The sequence below is a fragment of the Ambystoma mexicanum genome, chromosome 7p, assembly GCF_040938575.1.
Source record: "Ambystoma mexicanum isolate Mex_15411 chromosome 7p, UKY_AmexF1_1, whole genome shotgun sequence".
In the NCBI taxonomy this organism is placed as follows: Eukaryota; Metazoa; Chordata; class Amphibia; order Caudata; family Ambystomatidae; genus Ambystoma; species Ambystoma mexicanum.
In genome coordinates this window covers 272,388,037-272,412,744 of record NC_090939.1, presented here as the reverse complement: position 1 = coordinate 272,412,744, position 24,708 = coordinate 272,388,037, and the positions used below count along the sequence as shown (strand labels likewise).

The 24,708-nt window shown below is 48.2% G+C and overlaps 1 protein-coding gene across 1 annotated transcript in view; it reads right to left on the bottom strand.

Annotated features, from left to right (window-relative positions):
• Positions 1-24,708, bottom strand: part of EVA1C (eva-1 homolog C) — a 637,492-nt gene that overhangs the window by 189,402 nt on the left and 423,382 nt on the right. Inside the window, exon 4 of the mRNA XM_069636343.1 lies at positions 12,654-12,806. Within this exon, the coding sequence (XP_069492444.1) occupies positions 12,654-12,806 (153 nt within the window). The remainder of the gene's footprint in view (positions 1-12,653; positions 12,807-24,708) is intronic.

Below are 24,708 nucleotides of genomic sequence, written 5' to 3'. Positions count from 1 at the left end.
TTTAACGCACGATCGAGTGCTGCCACAATAAACGTACTTTGGAGCACAAGACTCCACAGTTTATAGGGATTGGACTGCCTATTAGTTATGTTGTGCTTCCTGAATGATTGCCTTAAGTATATTTGCACAGTTTGACCCTCTTCTGTTACAAGGACAAATATGCTCATCCTTTTTGCATAGACTTGCATAATAGCCTGGCAGTTAAGGGGTTAATAAATGTATGTGTATTTGTGATATATACACCTGACTGAGAGTAATTTGTGGTGTTGTTTACTGTGTGTGCTCACTGTGAGTCTTCGATCACCCTCACCCCTCCTGAGACCTAGTCTTGACCGCCGCCAAAGCTACCTTGATTGGTCTGGCTTGCCCAGAAGGTTACCCTGTTCCAAGAAACTATGCTGTCCTTCTGAACCTCTGCCCATCAGGTCAGAGTTCAGAAATCCATCTTAACAGGTGCAGATGTAGACAAACACTGTAGAAGCTGCCACACTTGCCACTTGTTTGGCAAAAGTGGTTCCAGGAATGTGGCACCTTTAGTGCCCCTACAGTGGTGGGAGTTCCTTTTGAGAGAGTGGGGATTGACATTGTTGGTCCCCTTGACTCTCCAACCTCCTCAGGCAACCAGTTTATACTGGTTGTAGTAGATCATACTACTAGATACCCTGAGGCCATACCTATGAAAACTGTTACTGCTCAGGCAGTGGCTAAGGCCCTAATTGGTATTTTTACCAGAGTAGGTTTTCCTAATGCTGTAGTATCTGACAGGGGGTCAGACCTTATGACACACTGCATGCAAGCCATGTGGAAAAATGGTGGGGTCACCTACAAGATCTCAACATCCTACCATCTCCAAACCAATGGATTGGTAGAAAGGTTTAATAGAATCACGAAGAGCATGATATGTGCTTTAGAGGAACCTCTTAGAAGAAAGTGGGACTTATTACTGCCATGCCTTCTTTTTTGCTTACAGAGAGGTGTCTCAAGCTGGAGTGGGCTTTAGCCCCTTTTACCTCCTCTGCATCATCCATTAAAGAGGAGCTGAACAGTACTTCTTCCTTAATGCCAGTCTGAGTTATTGACTATGTGCTAGGCCTTAGACAGGGGATGGCACAGATTATGACTAAAGCTTCAGAAAACATGAAAGCTGGTCAAGTCCGGGACAAGTATTGGCATGGCCAGAAAGCTAACATGGTGGAGTTTGCATCAGAGCAGCTAGTTCTTGTTATGATCTGAACAAAACAAAGAGGTTTACAGGACAAATGGACAGGTCCCTTCAAGGTTGTAGGCATGCTTGTAGAGGTCAACTATTTGGTGAACTGGGGCAGTCCAAAGAAGGCCCCTAGGGTCTTTCACACCAACCAACTAAAGGCTTATGTCTCCAGACCAGAGGTGGGAGCGTTGCTTCTATCTCCTGAACATGAAGAGGAGGAGAGTGATTCTTCGGGGACATCACTCAGATGGATCTACAGGAGTCAAACTCTCTTCTAACATGACACTGCAGCAACAAGAGGAGTGCAAAGCTCTGTTAACTCAGTGAGCCCCTCTGCACACACCAGGCTCGACCACCCCTTGGGGTTAACATAATATTGATACTGGTGACAGTGTGCCTGTGAAAAGCAGGGGCCACAGAATGTCAGAGAAAGTGAGGAATCACATTAAAAAATAGGTCAAAGTAGTCCAGTTGTGCTAGTGACAAGGAATTAAGGTTCTGTGTGGACTATAGAGCAGTGAATGTAGTCATACAGACTGATGCCCATCCATTACCTAGGACAGATGAGCTGGTGGACACATTTTGTCTTAAATTATGTTGGTTGGGTTATTGGGTTGGGCAGTGGTATCAGGGCAGGTTGCTAACTCTTGTGCTGCGTGATGGGGAGTGCACTGTGCTGCGATGACCAATGCAGTGTTTTATTCTTCTGTGGTGCTGGGGATATTGCTCAGAGTGTGGGTGGTAACCTGTACCCAGAATGGCCTGGTTATTCGATATTTAGAACTGAAAGAGAACATTGAGTTTGAAAATGATGTAGACCACGTGGATTGTGTACGGTTCTGCATGTCAAGCTACGTCTGGGCAGCCTACTGTTGGGGATATTTTCTTGTCTTTGGAATAGAGGCACAGGCGATGCTTGCTTTTACTGAACACATTTTAAAGAGGGTGGTGTCGGGACTAAGCCTGATTTGCATAAGAACTTTCACCTTCTGTAATGCCATTGCAGTGTGAAAATCAATGGCACTGGGGTCGGGGGGTTAGGGGGATTGCCAAAACCAATGCCAGAGGTTATGATTCCTTCAGAACCTTCCAGTCATTTAGTACTAGTAGTAAAAAACATTTAGTGAGTGCAAAAAATTACCAGTAAAACCAGGTTGAGGCACTGTACACATAATTGGCAGGCATCAATCATACGTTACATGGAAAATAGGTCTACAATGCCTTTTGTTTCGCTTTACGTCTGCCCCCCACTCTTGCACCTTTGAGCTCTTCTACCCTGTTAACAATGTAAAATCATGCGCTTTGCTTTTATTCCACATGTATCATTTGTAATCGCTTTTTTGTAATTTTTTGTACCAGAACACATACTTTTCTACTTTTCTGCATTAGTGTTAGTACATTTCAGGGATAGGGCATCTGATGAAAAAACCCTATCTCCCTCATTACTTGAGTGATACAAGGCGTATCGCAAACTAACACTTGTTCGTCTATTTTGTGCCATTTGCATGCACACTCTGAGGCCCCTTATTGCGTGTAGGTCCTCACAAGTTTGAAAATTAAAATTGTGTGCCTGCTTCTTCCAGGTATTACACTATTTAAGCTCACCACAGTACTGACTTAATTTCCAGTGGTATTAATGCTTTGGGCCTCATGAGTTTGGTGGTAATTTGGTGGTAAATCTCAAACCTGCTTACCGTTCCTGCCACAAGTGGTAAAACTGTTTTTTGGCAGTAAAGTGCCGGATTCACCTCCAGCCTTTTGCTTGAGGTAAACCCTCCACTTCACCTCCAAATTTATAATTCGGCGGTGAGGGAAAAATTGCAGTAATTCCGTTACCACCAAAAAAGGGAGGGTAGTGGATTTGCCACCACTTTTTTCCGCCCTACTGCCAAACATCTAATGAGGCCCTTTGTATTTTACTGTGATGTGAATTGCTGGTGGTGGTAATGTAATTACCAGTGGTGAGAATTAATGTATTAACTCCAGTAATTTTACCACGAGCAGTAAACCGGCAGAGCGGAATTTACAATCAAGGAGAATTGTCCCCTTCTTTTAATTGTTGGCATTTTGCTGCCCGCAGTATTTTCCGTTTCACCACTGGCCATGGCGTAATCACCATTCCCTTAATAGGGCCCCCACTATCTTTGGCACCCGTGAAAACATTGCTGTTCAAGTCATGTAGAATAAATACACTAGGAATAAGTGGTATTCGATATGTTGCTTTATTGCTGTACGAAAACTATAACATCGAATAGCCCTCACCCAAGACGCACAATTAGAAAGGCTAGGCGTATTTATTGCTGTTTAGGGTTACTTTAAAAACGTGCACTCTGAATGGAATAAGCTGATACACATGGCCTTAGCTTACCAAACTTTGACCCTCTTTGCCCCCCTCTGGGAAAACCTATGCTTAGCTTACCAAACTCTACCCCTCTTTGCCCCACTCTAGGGACAACTACGCTTAGCTTCCCAAACTCTGCCCCCCTTTGGTCCCCTCTAGGGACACCTTTGCTTAGCTTACTAAACTCTGCCCCTCTTTGCACACCTTTAGGTACACCTATGGTTAGCTTACCAAACTCTGCCCCTCTTTGCCCCCCCCTATGTCTCAGGAGGATAGCTCAGGGGCAACGTGTACGCCTTGGAAGCGAGACGACACAGAGCACCACAGGTTTGATCCCCGGCTCCGCGCTTAGAAACCTCTAGGTATTAGGCGGATTATAAATAACCTATAACGTCATATCTACCCCTCTAGGGACACCTATGCTTAGTTTACCAAACTCTGCCCCTCTTTGCCCCCCCTCTGGGGACACTTATGCTTAGATTACCAAACTCTGCCCCTCTTTGCCCCCCTCTAGGAACACCTATGCTTATCTTACCAAACTCTGCCCCTCTTTGTCCCCTTCTAGGGACACCTATGCTTAGCTTACCAAACGCTTCCCCTCTTTGCTCACTCTAGGAACACCTATGCTTAGTTCACCAAACTCTGCCCCTCTTTGCCCACCTCTAGGGACACCTATGCGTAACTTACCAAACTCTGCCCCTCTTTGCCCCCCCTCTAGGGACACCTATACTTAGCTTACCAAACTCTGCCCCTCTTTGCCCCCCTCTAGGGACACCTATGCTTATCTTACCAAACTCTGCCCCTCTTTGCTCACCTCTAGGGACACCTATGCTTAGTTTACCAAACTCTGCCCCTCTTTGCCCACCTCTAGGGACACCTATGGATAGCTTACCACACTCTGGCCCTCTTTGTCCCCTTTAGGCACACCTATGCTTAGTTTACCAAACTCTGCCCCTCTTTGCCCCCCCTCTAGGGACACCTATGCTTAGTTTACCAAACTATGCCCCTCTTTGCCCACCTCTAGGGACACCTATGCTTAGTTTACCAAACTCTGGCCCTCTTTGCCCACCTCTAGGGACACCTATGCTTATCTTACCAAACTCTGCCCCTCTTTGCCCACCTCTAGGGACACCTATGCTTAGTTTACCAAACTCTGCCCCTCTTTTGCCATCCCAGGGACACCTATGCTTAGCTTACCAAACTCTTCCCCTCATTGCCCACCTCTAGGGACACCTATGCTTAGGTTACCAAACTCTGCCCCTCTTTGCCCCCCCCTCTAGGGACACCTATGCTTAGCTTACCAAAGCCTGCCCCTCTTTGCCACCCCTCTAGGGAGACCTATGCACTTCCTACCAAACTCTGCCCCTCTTTGCCCACCTCTAGGGATACCTATGCTTAGCTTACCAAACTCTGGCCCTCTTTGCCCACCTCTAGGGACACCTATGCTTAGTTTACCAAACTCTGCCCCTCTTTGCCCCCCTCTAGGGACACCTATGCTTATCTTACCAAACTCTGCCCCTCTTTGCCCATCTTTAGGGACACCTATGCTTAGCTTACCAAACTCTGCCCCTCTTTGCCCACCTCTAGGGACACATAGGATTAGTTTACCAGACTCTGCCCCTCTTTGCCCCCCCTCTAGGGACACCTATGCTTAGCTTACCAAACTCTGCCCCTCTTTGCCCACCTCTTGGGACACATAGGCTTAGTTTACCAAACTCTGCCCCTCTTTGACCCCTCTAGGGACACCTATGCTTAGCTTACCAAACTCTGCCCCTCTTTGCCCCCTCCTAGGAACACCTATGCTTAGCTTACCAAACTCTGCCCCTCTTTGCCCACCTATAGGGACACTTATTCTTAGTTTACCAAACTCTGGCCCTCTTTGCCCACCTCTAGGGACACCTATGCTTAGTTTACCAAACTCTGCCCCTCTTTGCCCCCCCCCTCTAGGGACACCTATGCTTAGCTTACCAAACGCTTCCCCTCTTTGCTCCCTCTAGGAACACCTATGCTTAGTTCACCAAACTCTGCCCCTCTTTGCCCACCTCTAGGGACACCTATGCATAGCTTACCAAACTCTGCCCCTCTTTGCCCCCCTCTAGGGACACCTATACTTAGCTTACCAAACTCTGCCCCTCTTTGCCCACCTCTAGGGACACATAGGCTTAGTTTGCCAAACTCTGCCCCTCTTTGCCCCCCTCTAGGGATACCTATGCTTAGCTTACCAAACTCTGCCCCTCTTTGCTCACCTCTAGGGACACCTGTGCTCAGTTTACCAAACTCTGCCCCTCTTTGCCCACCTCTAGGGACACCTATGGATAGCTTACCACACTCTGGCCCTCTTTGTCCCCTTTAGGCACACCTATGCTTAGTTTACCAAACTCTGCCCCTCTTTGCCCCCCCTCTAGGGACACCTATGCTTAGTTTACCAAACTATGCCCCTCTTTGCCCACCTCTAGGGACACCTATGCTTAGTTTACCAAACTCTGGCCCTCTTTGCCCACCTCTAGGGACACCTATGCTTATCTTACCAAACTCTGCCCCTTTTTTGCCCCCCCCAGGGACACCTATGCTTAGCTTACCAAACTCTTCCCCTCATTGCCCACCTCTAGGGACACCTATGCTTAGTTTACCAAGCTCTGCCCCTCTTTGCCCCCCCTCTAGGGACACCTATGCTTAGCTTACCAAAGCCTGCCCCTCTTTGCCACCCCTCTAGGGAGACCTATGCTCTTCCTCTGGCCCTCTTTGTCCCCTTTAGGCACACCTATGCTTAGTTTACCAAACTCTGCCCCTCTTTGCCCATCTTTAGGGACACCTATGCTTAGCTTACCAAACTCTGCCTCTCTTTGCCCACCTCTAGGGACACATAGGATTAGTTTACCAGACTCTGCCCCTCTTTGCCCCCCCTCTAGGGACACCTATGCTTATCTTACCAAACTCTGCCCCTCTTTGCCCAGCTCTTGGGACACATAGGCTTAGTTTACCAAACTAGGCCCCTCTTTGACCCCTCTAGGGACACTGATGCTTAGCTTACCAAACTCTGCCCCTCTTTGCCCCTTCTAGGAACACCTATGCTTAGCTTACCAAACTCTGCCCCTCTTTGCCCTCCTATAGGGACACTTATGCTTAGTTTACCAAACTCTGGCCCTCTTTGCCCACCTCTAGGGACACCTATGCTTAGCTTACCAAACTCTGGTCCTCTTTGCCCCCCCTAGGGACACCTATGCTTAGTTTACCAAACACTGCCCCTCTTTGCCCCCCCTCTAGGGACACCTATGCTTAGCTTACCAAACTCTGACCCTCTTTGCCCACCTCTAGGGACACCTATGCTTAGCTTACCAAACTCTGGCCTTCTTTGCCCACCTCTAGGGACACCTATGCTTATTATACCAAACTCTGCCCCTCTTTGCCCACCTCTAGGGACACCTATGCTTAGCTTACCAAACTCTGCCACTCTTTGCCCCCTCTCTAGGGACACCTATGCTTATCTTACCAAACTCTGCCCCTCTTTGCCCACCTCTAGGAACACCTATTCTTAGCTTACCAAACCCTGCCCCTCTTTGCCCCCCTCTAGGGACACCTATGCTTATCATACCAAACTCTGCCCATCTTTGCCCCCCTCTAGGGACACCTATGCTTAGCTTACCAAACTCTGCCCCTCTTTGCCCACCTCTAGGGACACCTATGCTTAGCTTACCAAACTCTGCCCCTCTTTGCCCACCTATAGGGACACTTATGCTTAGTTTACCAAACTCTGGCCCTCTTTGCCCACCTCTAGGGACACCTATGCTTAGCTTACCAAACTCTGGTCCTCTTTGCCCCCCCTAGGGACACCTATGCTTAGTTTACCAAACACTGCCCCTCTTTGCCCCCCCTCTAGGGACACCTATGCTTAGCTTACCAAACTCTGACCCTCTTTGCCCACCTCTAGGGACACCTATGCTTATCTTACCAAACTCTGGCCTTCTTTGCCCACCTCTAGGGACACCTATGCTTATTATACCAAACTCTGCCCCTCTTTGCCCACCTCTAGGGACACCTATGCTTAGCTTACCAAACTCTGCCACTCTTTGCCCCCTCTCTAGGGACACCTATGCTTATCTTACCAAACTCTGCCCCTCTTTGCCCACCTCTAGGGACACCTATTCTTAGCTTACCAAACCCTGCCCCTCTTTGCCCCCCTCTAGGGACACCCATGCTTATCATACCAAACTCTGCCCATCTTTGCCCCCCCTCTAGGGACACCTATGCTTAGCTTACCAAACTCTGCCCCTCTTTGCCCACCTCTAGGGACACCTATGCTTAGCTTACCAAACTCTGTGTCAGGCTGAGAGGTCCTGTATCCGCGGAAGCTGCTGAACCCCCGACAATCCCCCTGAGATGTATTTCCCAGAACTAGTTTTCAATACAGCTCTGTAAACTACACCCCAAAGGGAAAGGGGGAATGGGACAACAAAACAACACCAGGCAGACTGCGTCAAGGCTAATCAGTGCTGAACCTGCAGAGGATAAAGAATAACATATACACTTCCTTAATTCACTTACTTAACCTTATGAAGGGAAAGTCATTAATCCTTAACTAATAATTGAGAATCCTACCTGGTTCTTCTCTTGAAATTTCTTAGAGAAGCGGATAAGAAGCTGAAAATCTCTCTTACTTGCGATACTTGAAATTCCCAGCAACTTCTTACATTAGGCAAAACTGGAAGTCTTAGTTCTTTGTTTGTCTTTTTTCCAACATGCACTGGTAGTTCAATTAGATTGTCTTTAAAATGTTCTTTCTTGTCTTTTCAAAACTTTTCAAACTATTTATAATTATCTTGAGTCTTTGAATCCCTGAAGAAAGAGGAAACACGTGCTAACTGCACACGCAGGTTATTTCCATTAAAATTATCGATGAACTTCACATAGAAATCTTCCTGGTTGAAGAACACGCGCAAACGGATGAAGACGCGCGATCAAAATAATCCACACGCGCAAAAAATCCACACGCGCAATAATTAACACGCGCAATAGTCCACACGCACAATAATGTTCTGCTGCGAGACACGCGAAAAAAGAACACCCGCGCTATTGAGTTCAAACGCAACGAAGTGATTCTCACGCGCAAAATCACTCGCGATGGAAAAAACACACGCGCACTCACATGGCACGCGACGAACAGATTCTCGCGCTTTATACCCCCGTGCTAAAAATCACACGCGCTTAGTATTTCACACGCGCTTTGTACACCCGCGCTAAAAATCACACGCGCTTTGTATTTCACACGCGCTTTGTATTTCACACGCGCTTTGTACACTCGCGCTAAAAATCACACGCGCTTTGTATTTCACACGCGCTTAGTATTTCACACGCGCTTTGTAGTTCTCACGCAGCGTATAGCTTTTCGCGCAAAGGATCACCCGCGCAATAAAACACACACGCGTTTAAAATGGCACGAGACCAACCTCTACTCGCGCTCGGAATACACACGCTAGAAAGCACGCGCTCACTTGAATACGCACGCGACAGTCAAAATCTCGCGCTAAGGAACACCGCATTGGAAACACAAGCGCACTCCGATAGTTCAATAGTTTTAGTAGAAACACTACTTTTAACGAATTTTCAAGGAGACTGTTATTAAGATGAACAGATTTACAGTAGAAATAAAGTCACTTATCTCCTGAGCGAATTCACAAAGATTGCTTATCTTACCAAACTCTGCCCCTCTTTGCCACCCTTCTAGGGAGACCTATGCTTATCTTACCAAACTCTGCCCCTCTTTGCCCCCTCTAGGGACACCTATGCTTAGCTTACCAAACTCTGCCCCTCTTTGCTCCCTCTAGGGACACCTATGCTTATCTTACCAAACTCTGCCCCTCTTTGCCCCCTCTAGGGACACCTATGCATATCTTACCAAACTCTGCCCCTATTTGCCCCCTCTAGGGACACCTATGCTTAGCTTACCAAACTCTGCCCCTCTTTGCCCACCTCTAGGGACACATAGGCTTAGTTTACCAAACTCTGCCCCTCTTTACCCTCCTCTAGGGACACCTATGCTTATCTTACCAAACTCTGCCCCTCTTTGCTCACCTCTAGGGACACCTATGCTTAGTTTACCAAACTCTGGCCCTCTTTGCCCACCTCTAGGGACACCTATGGATAGCTTACCAAACTCTGGCCCTCTTTGTCCCCTCTAGGGACACCTATGCTTAGCTTACCAAACTCTGCCCCTCTTTGCCCACCTCTAGGGACACCTATGCTTAGCTTACCAAACTATGGCCCTCTTTGCCCACCTCTAAGGACACCTATGCTTATCTTACCAAACTCTGCCCCTCTTTGCCCCCTCTCTAGGGACACCTATGCTTATCTTACCAACCTCTGCCCCTCTTTGCCCATCTCTAGGGACACATATTCTTAGCTTACCAAACTCTGCCCCTGTTGGCCCCCCTCTAGGGACACCTATGCTTAGCTTACCAAACTCTGCCCCTCTTTGCTCACCTCTAGGGACACCTATGCTTAGTTTACCAAACTCTGGCCCTCTTTGCCAACCTCTAGGGACACCTATGGATAGCTTACCAAACTATGGCCCTCTTTGTCCCCTCTAGGGACACCTATGCTTAGTTTACCAAACTCTGGCCCTCTTCCCCCCCTCCAGGAACACCTATGCTTAGCTTACCAAACCCTGCCCCTCTTTGCCACCCCTCTAGGGAGACCTATGCTTATCTTACCAAACTCTGCCCCTCTTGGCCCACCTCTAGGGATACCTATGCTTAGCTTACCAAACTCTGACCCTATTTGCCCACCTCTAGGGACACCTATGCTTAGTTTACCAAACTCTGCCCCTCTTTGCCCCCCTCTAGGGACACCTATGCTTATCTTACCAACTCTGCCCCTCTTTGCCCATCTTTAGGGACACCTATGCTTAGCTTACCAAACTCTGCCCCTCTTTGCCCACCTCTTGGGACACATAGGCTTAGTTTACCAAACTCTGCCCCTCTTTGCCCCCCTCTAGGGACACCTATGCTTAGCTTACCAAACTCTGCCCCTCTTTGCCCCCTTCTAGGAACACCTATGCTTAGCTTACCAAACTCTGCCCCTCTTTGCCCACCTATAGGGACACTTATGCTTAGTTTACCAAACTCTGGCCCTCTTTGCCCACCTCTAGGGGCACCTATGCTTAGCTTACCAAACTCTGGTCCTATTTGCCCCCCTAGGGACACCTATGCTTAGTTTACCAAACTCTGCCCCTCTTTGCCCCCCTCTAGGGACACCTATGCTTAGCTTACCAAACTCTGCCCCTCTTTGCCCACGTCTAGGGACACCTATGCTTATCTTACCAAACTCTGGCCTTCTTTGCCCACCTCTAGGGACACCTATGCTTATTTTACCAAACTCTGCCCCTCTTTGCCCCCCCTCTAGGGACACCTATGCTTATCTTACCAAACTCTGCCCCTCTTTGCCCACCTATAGGGACACCTATGCTTAGCTTACCAAACTCTGCCCCTCTTTGCCCCCGCTCTAGGGACACCTATGCTTAGCTTACCAAACTCTGCCCCTCTGTGCCCACCTCTAGGGACACATATGCTTAGTTGACCAAACTCTGCCCCCCTCTAGGGACACCTATGCTTATCTTACCAAACTCTGCCCCTCTTTGCCCCCCCCTCTAGGAACACCTATGCTTATCTTATCAAACTCTGCCCCTCTTTGCCCACCTCTAAGGACACCTATGCTTATTTTACCAAACTCTGGTCCTCTTTGCCCACCTCTAGAGACACCTTTGCTTAGCTTACCACACTCTGACCCTCTTTGCCCACCTCTAGGGACACCTATGCTTATCTTACCAAACTCTGCCCCTCTTTGCCCACCTCTAGGGTCACCTATGCTTAGTTTACCAAACTCTGCCCCTCTTTGCCCCCCCCTCTACGGACACCTATGCTTAGCTTACCAAACTCTGCCCCTCTTTGCCCACCTATAGGGACACCTATGCTTAGCTTACCAAACTCTGCCCCTCTTTGCCCCCCCGCTACGGACACCTATACTTAGCTTACCAAACTCTGCCCCTCTTTGCCCACCTATAGGGACACCTATGCTTAGCTTACCAAACTCTGGCCCTCTTTGCCCCCCCCCCTTCTAGGGACACCTATGCTTAGCTTACCAAACTCTGCCCCTCTTTGCCCCCTCCAGGGACACCTATGTTTAGCTTGCCAAACTCTGCCCCTCTTTGCCCGTCTAGGGACACCTATGCTTATCTTACCAAACTCTGCCCCTCTTTGCCCCCTCTAGGGACACCTATGTTTATCTTACCAAACTCTGGCCCTCTTTGCCCCCTCTAGGGACACCTATGCTTAGCTTCCCAAACTCTGCCCCTCTTTGCCCCCTCTAGGGACACCTATGCTTATCTTACCAAACTCTGCCCCTCTTTGCCCCCTCTAGGGACACCTATGCTTATCTTACCAAACTCTGCCCCTCTTTGCCCCCTCTAGGGACACCTATGCTTATCTTACCAAACGTTGCCCCTCTTTGCCCCCTCTAGGGACACCTATTTTTAGCTTACCCTCTGCCCCTCTTTTCCCCCCTCTAGGGACACCTATGCTTAGCTTACCCTCTGCCCCTCTTTGCCCCCTCTAGGGACACCTATGTTTAGCTTACCAAACTCTGGCCCTCTTTGCCCACCTTTAGGGACACCTATACTTAGCTTACCCTCTGCCCCTCTTTGCCCCCTCTAGGGACACCTGTGTTTAGCTTACCCTATGCCCCTCTTTGCCCTCTCTAGGGACACCTATGCTTAGCTTACCCTCTGCCCCTCTTTTCCCCCTCTAGGGACACCTATGCTTAGCTTACCCTCTGCCCCTCTTTGCCCCCTCTAGGGACACCTATGCTTAGCTTACCCTCTGCCACTCTTTGCCCCCTCTAGGGACACCTATGCTTAGCTTACCCTCTGCCCCTCTTTGCCCCCTCTAGGGACACCTATGCTTAGCTTACCCTCTGCCCCTCTTTTCCCCCTCTAGGGACACCTATGCTTAGCTTACCCTCTGCCCCTCTTTGCCCCCTCTAGGGACTCTTATGTTTAGCTTACCCTCTGCCCCTCTTTGCCCCCTCTAGGGACTCTTATGTTTAGCTTACCAAACTGAGGCGCGCAGTCCGCGGGTGTCGAGCAGTTATTCTTCTCCTCCGACAATTGTCCGTAAACAGCAGAATAGATGTTAATGTATCGTGACTCAATGCAGTGCAGTTTCAGCTCGTTGTTTTCACACACTGACCGGGTTTTGTATTCAGCTGAAATAACAAAAAACACAAACACTTTTGCTGAAGAGTAACCGGGACAATGACTATTTACGCAACGCGCAGAGACAACAATATGAGGATACGCGCTCTCCCGTCATAATGCTGCCAACAAGAATTCGATCCGCCGGAGCGCCAAGAAACGACGCCGGTGGCAACAGCGCGCAGTATAAGAACCTTTAACGTAGCAATTCGCATGAGCTAAAGCATTCTCAGGATTCTCTTTTGAGGAGACCAGGGCATTTTAAATTCCGACAGATCATATAAAATCATTGAATTAACATGACTTTTGTAGTAAACATTGGAGAATGTCCTGAAACATTCATAGACTCCATTGACCTCTGAATAACTTAAGAAGTACATTTAACATCTTCAAAGATATCCCCAAGGAACGGTTAACACAACTGACTTACCTAAGATGGCAGCCACTACTCTAACATGCCTGGGTGTCACATTTGATTGGGTATGGGGAGGACCTCTGCTCACTACCTGAGAAAGCACTTCACCAGGACTGCGCTCATCCATGTCACTAATTGTCTAATCACTGCCCACCACTCCACTCTCCCTTCCATTCTCACCTTTCTAGACCTTTGACACTGACACCCTCAAAGTGTTGCCTTCTTTGCATCAAGGACACCACATGTGTTACTATCCTTATCATCTCTCCTTCTTCATCTCATGGGATTCAACCACCACCTCCCTCAAGGATCAGACCTGGGCCCACTCTTCTTGACTTCTGTCCGTCCTCTGCAAACACATTGCAACTAACTGCGTGTCTGGGAGGTGGAAAGCATGGATTTCATGTATAATAACTGAGGAAATCCAACCTTAAAGACAGCCCTGAAGCTGTCCAGTAAGGTTAGCAGGAGGCTACTGCTGGAAATAGATATGCAGGGTGCGTGGGGGGGGGGTGTTGTTTAGAGGGAATCTGCACCGTTTTCATATACTCAAGAACTCTATTAAAAAGGTTACAATTTATAGACATGTTCTGGCTGATACATTTAACATGTATTAGAATGTCTGTGAAATTGCATGACACAAATATTTTCCAATGTATTTCTTTCAGTAACCATATTGTTTCTTTTTATTTGGCAGATCGTATTTTACAGCTTGTTGGGGCATTATATAGACTGTGAAATACAGAAGAGAAAACTGAAAAAGAGGAATGTTGCAGCACAAGGAACTATTTTAATTGTCAACAACACAGTGCTGTCATGCACTTGTCCTGCGGCTCCAGGGGGCGTCCTATGAACAGAACAAACATTGGTAATGTTAACAGTTTTGGCGCTTGTGTATTCCTGGGAAAAGCATTTGCCAGACACTGTGGTAGTGGTATTAACTGGCAATTGGTGGTAGCAGCTGAATAATGGTGCAAATACCTGGACATATAATAGCACTGCCTGGCAAATGCTTAATACTTGTACACAAACCAAAAATGTTGGATTTGCTAATGCTTGTTTTTGACAGGATGTAAGTGAAGGACATACATAGTACTTATAAAACGAGTGGCTGACGGCAGACCTGGTTAAGACTTTTTTTATTACACGAGTAGCAGGTTTAAAACTCCAACTAAGTCATTACCTCTCAGAAGACTGTTTTGAGAAAAAAGTGGCAGGCACTTTGAGCACAACGTTTGATGGTAAGGCTTGAGAAGGCTAGCTCAAAGAGCTCCGTTGAGGATATGTTTTGAGCAGGCATGGACAGGAAGTGGGTGAGAATGGGCAGTCAATGGACGGGTAAAATAACCAAACAACACCTGAAAGCTGTGCGTCGCTCCTCATATGACAATTCTCCCTAGCTGTACTCTAATACAATTGTTTAGGCTTATAGGTGCCTCATAGGAAAGTGCCACCTAACAGCCAAAACTAATAATGGGTTAGCAATGAGGAGATGTACTCTGCAAATACATTGAGAACCGCCCTCAGATATCAAGGAATCTTTTGTGCCCATGGGTCATGCCAAAAACTGCCTCCCCAGCCCTCCCCCAGGCTCTGATTGGCTCCCCAGCCCCAGTGTGTTTCTGAGGCCTAAACCTCTGCACCAACGCTCCCTGCGCCATTTACCAGCCAGGCCACAGGTAAGCGTTTGCTCCGGTGCCCCCTAGGCTTGGAATCCACCTGCCAGGCCGTCCCTCGTGGCCTCCCCGCTCCTCCACTGCTCCTTTCCTCATCCCCATGCCCGCCTCCCCAGCCCTCCCCCAGGCTCTGATTGGCTCCCCAGCCCCGGTGTGTTTCTAAGGCCTAAACCTCTGCACCAACGCTCCCTGCGCCATTTACCAGCCAGGCCACAGGTAAGCGTTTGCTCCGGTGCCCCCTAGGCTTGGAATCCACCTGCCAGGCCGTCCCTCGCGGCCTCCCCGCTCCTCCACCGCTCCTTTCCTCATCCCCAGGCTCGCCTCCCCAGCCCTCCCCCAGGCTCTGATTGGCTCCCCAGCCCCGGTGTGTTTCTGAGGCCTAAACCTTTGCACCAACGCTCCCTGCGCCATTTACCAGCCAGGCCACAGGTAAGCGTTTGCTCCGGTGCCCCCTAGGCTTGGAATCCACCTGCCAGGCCGTCCCTCTCGGCCTCCCAGCTCCTCCACCGCTCCTTTCCTCATCCCCAGGCCCGCCTCCCCAGCCCTCCCCCAGGCTCTGATTGGCTCCCCAGCCCCGGTGTGTTTCTGAGGCCTAAACCTCTGCACCAACGCTCCCTGCGCCATTTACCAGCCAGGCCACAGGTAAGCGTTTGCTCCGGTGCCCCCTAGGCTTGGAGTCCACCTGCCAGGCCGTCCCTCGCGGCCTCCCCGCTCCTCCACTGCTCCTTTCCTCATCCCCAGGCCCGCCTCCCCAGCCCTCCCCCAGGCTCTGATTGGCTCCCCAGCCCCGGTGTGTTTCTGAGGCCTAAACCTCTGCACCAACGCTCCCTGCGCCATTTACCAGCCAGGCCACAGGTAAGCGTTTGCTCCGGTGCCCCCTAGGCTTGGAATCCACCTGCCAGGCCGTCCCTCGCGGCCTCCCTGCTCCTCCACCACTCCTTTCCTCATCCCCAGGCCCGCCTCCCCAGCCCTCCCCCAGGCTCTGATTGGCTCCCCAGCTCCAGTGTGTTTCTGAGGCCTAAACCTCTGCACCAACGCTCCCTGCGCCATTTACCAGCCAGGCCACAGGTAAGCGTTTGCTTCGGTGCCCCCTAGGCTTGGAATCCACCTGCCAGGCCGTTCCTCGCGGCGTCCCCGCTCCTCCACCGCTCCTTTCCTCATCCCCAGGCCCGCCTCCCCAGCCCTCCCCCAGGCTCTGATTTGCTCCCCAGCCCCGGTGTGTTTCTGGGTCCTAAACCTCTGCACCAACGCTCCCTGCGCCATTTACCAGCCAGGCCACAGGTAAGCGTTTGCTCTGGTGCCCCCTAGGCTTGGAATCCACCTGCCAGGCCGTCCCTCGCGGCCTCACCGCTCCTCCACTGCTCCTTTCCTCATCCCCAGGCCCGCCTCCCCAGCCCTCCCCCAGGCTCCATTTCCCCCAGCAGAGGCAGGTGAGTGGAGCTGCGGTGCGCGGCCCCCATTTTGCAAGAAAAACACTTTAAAAAGTGTTTTGGAACCCCTATGTGCCCCGGCCACCATTTCCTGGATTCTCCCCCTCCAGCCTGCCTCCCATCCCGCCCACGGGCAGTGATTGGATCACCCTCATCCCGTTAACCAACCCTCCCAGGGCCCCAAGGCAAAGGGCGGCTCCAACAGAGGCGGCTCCAGAAAGTGTCTGCAGGTGTCAGCAGGGGAAGCCAATGAAGCCAGCAGCTAACAGACACCAACAAAAACTGTAAGTGTGGCATGGGTGGGGTGTAGAGCAATTACTCTACACCAGAAAGCCCCCGCCACTCTACCTTACCTTATCTTCCCATAACATAGACTGCCACAGACTTAGCCCATGCATACTTAGAAACGTGTGTGACCACCAGTCGGATTTCAACCATGACAGTGTTTGAATTGTTGCCTTGCACTCCATCCTAACATACTAGTCAATGTTAACAAGTGTCACACCTGTAGGGCACTGGGGACGCTAGCCTGCATCGCATCTGGATAGGTTTGTAAATGTCAGCATCTGCCTACTTGGATGGAATTAGGAAGGCTTAGCATACACCACACTTGATAAAATTCCAATTGAAATGTTAGAAATATGAATGATGGCATGCGCCACACCTAGTTAGAACTCCTAGATTTGCCTCAATTCTAAATGTGATTATGAGTGTTAGCAAGCAGCATACTTAAATGGAACTGTAGATGTTAGCATGTGCCACACTTAGAATTGAGAACATTAGCCTGCGCCGTATCTAGACAAGATTGTGAATGTCGACATGTGCCACACTTAGAATTGAGAACATTAGCCTGTACCGTATCTAGACAGGATTGTGAATGTCAGCATGTGCCACACTTAGAATTGAGAACATTAGCCTGCGCCATATCTAGACAGGATTGGGAATGTCGGCATGTGCCACGCTTAGAATTGAGAACATTAGCATGCGCCGTATCTAGACAGGATTGTGAATGTTAGCATGTGCCACACCCAGACGGAACTTGATTGTTAGCATGTGCCAATCTTAAGCAGATTTCCTAGCTTCGCACTGCGTTGCATCTGGACAATATTGTGAAGGTTAGCGAGTGCCACATCTAGACGGAATTATGAAGATAACCAAGCACTACACTTAAAGGGAATTGAGAATGTTAGCATGTCCCGCACTTGGATGGAGTTGTGGGCACTGGCCTGTGCCGTATCTGGATGGTATTGTGAGGACTGGTGAGTGCCACACTCTGACTGAATTATGTAGGTCAGCAAGTGCCACACTTAGACAGAACTGTGAATGCTTGCATGTTAATGTCACATAACCCACTAACCGATATAAACTCAAACTCTCTGCATACTTAAAAAATTCACACAATCATCTCTCGCACAACAAGCTGCACGCACTTCACCACACTGCAACAACACATAAGCCGCACCAACAACATACGCGGACGGACACCGATCCAATACTCGCACCAAAGCTCAGCACCCGGTGTCTTCCGAGTTGAAGCTGCCAACAATACACCACTCCTCTCACTATCCTACTCCCGCTTTACCTCACTAACCCATCCCACCTTCTCGTTTACAGAATCCACCAGAGCGCCTGGGGACCAATTCCGTTGGTGACGGTGCGCTATATAAGTACCGATAACATAACATAACATAACAAATGTATAGATAACTTTACAAAACAGTTGGTTATTCATGAAATCGTGCCTTTTCCAAGTACCAGGGATAGGTCACCATGCTGCTGTGGAAAGTAATGTTTTCAAATGTCATTAATTCCACATCCACTTGTACTATTTCTGGGATCTGTGAGAAAAGTCCTATGCTTGAGTCTAGATGACGGGGCAAAGGTAACCCTGAGCACTGTGGACCGCCACCCGCTCCATTATGCGGGCCCTGGAGGCTACCCAATCCATCCAGAGCCTTTTTTTTAAAACTGCCTTAGTGTCCCTGAAAATCCCTGCGGACCTGAGAAAACTTCATTCTGGTTGGAAAAAGACCATTATTGTCCACGGCGCTGCACCTGGGGCATCTGCTGACTACCCCCTATTGATAAGGAAAACTGGTGTAATGTCCTCTGTCTATATCCATCAGGGACAAGCAGCCTCCCATCCGCTTTTGTTGTTCAGAGATAACAGGAGGCGGGGTTACCGCCATGAGGAGAAGGGGGAAAGTTCAGTTGAATAAAGGAGTTGAACGCTATCACATCGTGTCTGTCATCATTGGTGTCACGCTATCATTGCATACCGTATTGCCTGTCAAATTCTGGCAATGGCGACAAGGAAATTATGATACCCGCTCGTGCGAGCATTTTTGTCTCATTTACACATGTAGCGTGTCAGTACGTCTGGACCTGCTGGATGCTGAGTGTCGCGGCCGACAGAAAGCATGACGCATCCACTTGGCAAGTGCCCTGAAAAGAAAATACAATAGCAGCCATCGCTGTGGACATTATTTTACCTGAAGCAACACGTTTTGATAAGGCGCTCTGCGCTCCGCGCTCAAGTCCTGCATTGTTATCCTTGAAGCTTACACCCTGCAAGAGAGAGTGGCGCGCTGCACTCACGACATTCATATTTCCCTGGCAGGCGGCCCAACGTCGTCATCTACAGCACATGCTCACATCTGAAGGCCCAGCAGCACTGGAAGGCCCAGCAGTACTATATTACAGGAGGTGAGAACACGATCATACCTAGCTCTCAACCATTTATGTCGCAAAAGCAGGTGAGTTGAGAGCTATGGGTCATAATTACACATTCTACTACACCTTGCCACCATGTCCTATAATGAGGCGGAATACAAACGATTAGAGCTGGGGGTCCTCTTTTTTAGGGGGATGTGTGGCTGAGGACCAAATACAGATATATACAACAAAAAATGCCACTGGACAGCTTCCCACCTACACACGCACTAGGTGTGTCTAGTTGCAAAAAGTGCTACCAATCATGTCGGTCGATGGATCAAGACAGGAACAATAGAGATAAACATTTTTTAATCAATAAGTATAAAAACACTTGGAACAATTTCCGTATAAAAAAGACAAAAAAACATTTTGTTTACACAAGATTTCACATAAAACAACATTTTGTGAAAATCACTGATTGCGGTGAATCAAAGCTACCACAATTCCCAAATTCTAACAAATTTGTGAGGTTAGTAAGGGTGTGTGGTGGACATTTCGGATGTCTCTCATTCATATAACGTGTCCTTGGCTCTGTTTGAGGCGGACAGCAGTTCTTCCAGCCAAGCCTCTGCCCCCCCTGTGCCCGGTCACGCTGCCTGAGAAGAGAGTACTCATGAGTGCTTACAATTGCAGGTGGTCTGCCTTTTGACATATCAGATACCAGCAGCCTGGCACTGCGCTGGAACAGATGGCTTAAGGAGCTCAACATCTACATTGATGCAACGAGGGTGAGGGAAGAACGTCGACTCAGAGGCATCCTGATGCATTCACTAGGTCCGGTGGTATGAGACATTGTGTTTGAGATGCCAGAGAGTACAACCAACACATTCCAGGGCATCATTACCTCCCTAAATAACTATTTTGCCCCGCTAAGGAACGTATACTATGAACACCACATATTTCACAGGTCTACACAAGGGAAAGGAGATACACTTGACAATGTTGTCATGAGACTGCACAAGAGAGTGCAATACTGCGATTTTGAACATAATTCCACAGAAGAAGCATCGAAGTCTCAAACTATTGTTGGCTGTGAATCAGCTGATTTTTGCAAGAAACTATTTTTAAAAAAAACAGGTTATTGAAAGAAATTCTACAACTTGCGAGGGTAGACATGGCGCTGTCACTACAAACAGAATCCTTGGGCAACATTAAAATCACGCAGACAGCACAAGACGCACCCTCTGCCAAATGCGATCATCAGAAAAAACGCAGATGCAAGAACACAAAAAGTGTTATCGTTGTGGATACAATTTCCCTCGTGTAGGCCCATGCCTGGCTGTGGGGCACAACTGTGGAGGTGAAAATAATTTTCAGTCAGTGTGTAAGAATGTTAAATATTTCCAGAAGTCTCCTACTCACGGGGGCAAAGCAGGGGATGAGAAGACTCCCGTTCCAGACATTGTAGGTCTCCCACCAGCCGAAGACAGTGGTCCACCAGCAGAAAGCCAGAATCTCCACACAAATACCGACAACAAAGAGAGAGGAGGGACGACACCCAACGAAGACGCTCACCGGACGACTCAAGGAGAAGGTCGACTTGTCACAAAGTAAGATACATAGAGGCCTCACCCAGATGACACAATGACTCAGATTCATCTTCGTCCAGTGGTGACCGAAAAAGGGGTTACGTACACGCCATAAGCAACAAGATTGCAACCGAATACAGCCCAACACAATTGATGCAAATAAATGGAAGCCCTTATGAATTCCTAATCGACACAGGAGCCACAATCAACGTGGTAAGTGAAGCAACCTATCAAGGTCTTAAAATCAAGAGGATGCTACAGCCACCTGACATTGACATCTACCCTTATGGCACAAACATGCCACTAAACTGCAAGGGCATGTTCAAAGCCACGTGCACATACAAAGGCAAAAAAGCAAAGGTGACAATATAAGTACTTACAGGCAAAGTGCCTCGGGGTAGAATTCTCAGTTTTAAGTCCGCCATACAGATGGGACTGGTACACATCATGTATGATATGATATGAAAGGTTATTTATAATGCGCTTAATAGCCAGAGGTTTCTAAGCATGGACCCGGGGATTGAACCTGTGTTGTTCTGTGTCGTCTTGCTTCCAGACAAGCATGTTGTCCCTGAGCTATCCTCCCGAGACGTTGTATGTATGTACCAAATCATGACCGCTCACACCACAACATGTTGGTGAAAATGTTCCTGTCACTAGTCAAAGGTCTAGGCAAGATAAAAGGAAAACAGATCAAACTGGAGATCAAACCAGTGGCTGAACATTACAGAGGAATCCCATTAAACATCCAAAGGCAAGTAGAAGATGAGATACAATCCCTTCTCAACCAAGACATCATAGAACATGCAAAAGGACCAACACCATTGGTATCACCCCACGTTCCAGTTCACAAGAAAATAGCAACACTTTTTGCATTTGTGTGGACATGAGGGCGCCAAATATAGCCATTGAAAGAGAACGACATTTAGCATTGGGAATAACAGACATGATGCACCTGCTGCATGGAGCAAAAGTCTTCTCTAAGTTAGACCTCAACAAGGGGTATCATCAACTCGAACTACACCCAGAGTCCCGCTATATAACTACCTTCTCAACCCATCCAGGATTGTATTGCTACAAGCGACTATTCATAGGCATGTCTTCTGCAGCGGAAATTTTTCAAAATGAAATACACCAAGTTATCAAACATATTCCCAATGTCTGAACTATAGCATTACATTTTACAAACTGACATCGCACTTGCCACCAACGGTCAGAAAACTAAACGATCTACAACCGTTTCTGGTGAAACATCTAGACAGAAAACTCCGATCAACTCTTCTGCGGGCAAGGTTGAATTTATTGCCATCCAACGAGATCCTAAACATAAGAGGAATCTCATTGACTAACAGCTGTTGCTTTTGCAATACAAACACGAGGCCAGAGACACTGCGACATCTGTTGCTATCTTGCACAGGAACCAAGCATTGTAGGTCACCGTATCTGACTTCGCACTTGGCCAAAGGGCATTTGGCAGAAGAAGAGCTGTGGTGGGCCCGCTTAATAGGGGTCTCAGACCATCTTGGTCGATAGCTGCAGCATGAATCTTGGATTAGATTTTTGCCAACAAGCAACGGAGCCCTTGTCTGAGGTGAAAACTTCAGCAGCTAGCGTGTCTATTGGCCGCAATGCAAGACTGTCCTTGGAAAAAGTGAATTTTTCAGGCTTCTCCTTCAACTGCAATTTGATTTCTCTTTTTTCTTTTCTTACTCTACTGTTTTATGATTCTACTGTTTGATACTTGTAAAAATCACTTCGGTGATTTAATCTTGTAAATAAAAAAAATAAAAAAATTACATCTTAGTATTCGGAGTGACACAAGCAGCTCATGACGATGCATTACGCAGAGTATGCATGGCGCTAGAATAAGCTAATTTGACCCTCACCACCTCAAAATGTGAACTAGTAAAACTACACTCAAATTCTTTGGCCACATTTTCTCAAAAGATGGAATGCAACCAGATCGAGACAAAGTTCAAGCATTGGTTGACGTGCCCACGCCCATGTCTACATCGGCAGTCAGATTGTTTCTAGGCATGGCGAGCTATTGCACCAGGTACATTCAAGATTTCGCCTCTAAGTATGCCCCTGCATCTCCTCACGGGTAAGGGGAAGGACTTCACGTGGTTCTCATATTGTGAAGAAGCGTTCCAAGAAATCAAGGTATTTGGCATATTATCACCCTGACCTAGAAACGGAATTGACCATCCATGCTAGCCCTGTATGGCCGGGGGCCATTCTAGCTCAAGTGAAACGAAATTCAGCATCGTCCGCATCCACATCTGCTCGCCACATCGTAGCCTATGCAAGCCGCAGCTTATCCCTTATGGAGTGTGCCTACTCGCAACCCAAAAAAGGTTTTGCGGTGGTCTGGGCATGCAAGCATTACCATCTGTTTTATATGGGCATAGATTCACCATTGTTGCCGACCATCAGGCCCTCACCACCATTTACGGCAAGTCTACAGACAAAATGCCTCCTCGCATTGCTTGATGGGGGTTACGACTCCAAGAGTATTCATTCACAATTGTATATCGCCTGGGGAAGGACAACAATCCAGCTGATTTCGTACCAAGACACCCCCTGCCTGCGAAAGGAGAGGCACAGTCCACGAAAGCTAATCAATATATCAAATACATTGTCAGTAATGCACTACCCAAATCGCTCACCATTCCTGAGCTACTCCATGACATGCAGCAAGATCCCGTACTCATGACAGTGAAGGACAGCGTTTCCTCGGAGAGATGGCATTACTGGAAGAAAAGAAGAATGCTTTTTTTCTGAAATGGAACAAACACTGCTTCAAACATTCCACCTACTGAAGCAATCTCTATCCATATCCTGGGACGGGCTGCTCCTGAAAGAAGATTGAGTAGCCATCCCAGCGGGACTGCATGACAGAGTCATTGCCATGGCACACATGTGACACAGAGGTATTGTGTCCACCAAGAGGCAACTTAGGACAAAAGTATGGTTTACGCAAATGGACATAAAAATGTAGAAGATACTTGGAAACTGCATCTTTTCTGGGCAATTCTAAGGCACTTTATTTACATACACTAGGCATACATTGAAAGGTTGAGAGAAAGAGCCTATTGCTTCCCTCCACCAACTCCACTGGCTCTCAGCGAGCAGCCCCAATTTGGAAGTGGAACTACCCACTGGCAATGCTTGCCATATCTCGGCCTCCGACCTGCCTCGACCTGCAACTATCAAGCCTCCAGTATAGAGAGTGGCATAAACCACTGCTCTGGCCACTGAAAGTGAGAGGGTGTTAGTGGCTGCTGCCGCAAGTAGCTTTGCTATCATCACTGCTAGCTCTGTTTAGTGGTAGTCGTCTCACAACCTCTTTTCAGATATCAGGAACGGCAGAGACATCCCCTTTGCTAGACTGTATTAACAGGAGAGTGGAAGGAATTTGCGGAAGGAATTCCTTTCACGTCTCCAAATTGGAGAGGAGAACCGGCGTGAGCCATCTCTCGCCATCCAGTGTTTCAAGAAATCCACCTTTTGACAATTCTTCGGCCAGGCTGATGACCGCCAATGTGCTGCGATTAGGGCCAGATACAAAATAAAATGGAGCAGTTGCTCTGCCTCCCAGCCAGGCTGCCATGAGATGGAGTGATGTGGTGAAAGCTCTGATTCCACCAGGCTTTCTAAATAGGGGCTTGGTGTCCCTTGCAGCTGACGTTATATCCAATTTTATAGGCCCAATATTCTTTAAAAAGTCACATTTTTCACAAATTGCCCAGAAAAGGTCCTCCTTATACTACTCAGTTTGTTGTGTACAGTTATTAATTGTTTTTCATGATTGTGTGGCACATCACTTCCATTGACAATGGACGCATTCCACAAACAGGTAGAGCATGTGAGGGTCACTAAAAGTTTCCCTAACAACTAAGTATACACACGGCATGGAAAAGGCTTGTGCAGCATTCCATCTGAAGCAGATATAGCATTTATACAACAAGAGCAAACTTCTCATTCAAATGTTTCAGCATGTTCAAGTGTAGGCTGCCTCACATAAAAGTCAATGAAAGCGTCCCTCACAAACAAGCACAGTTATCGAGTGGATGGGTCAGTGCATGTTTCCATCACATGCGGGTACATGTACAAAACGGACAAGTCTATTACATGTTTCCCTAACA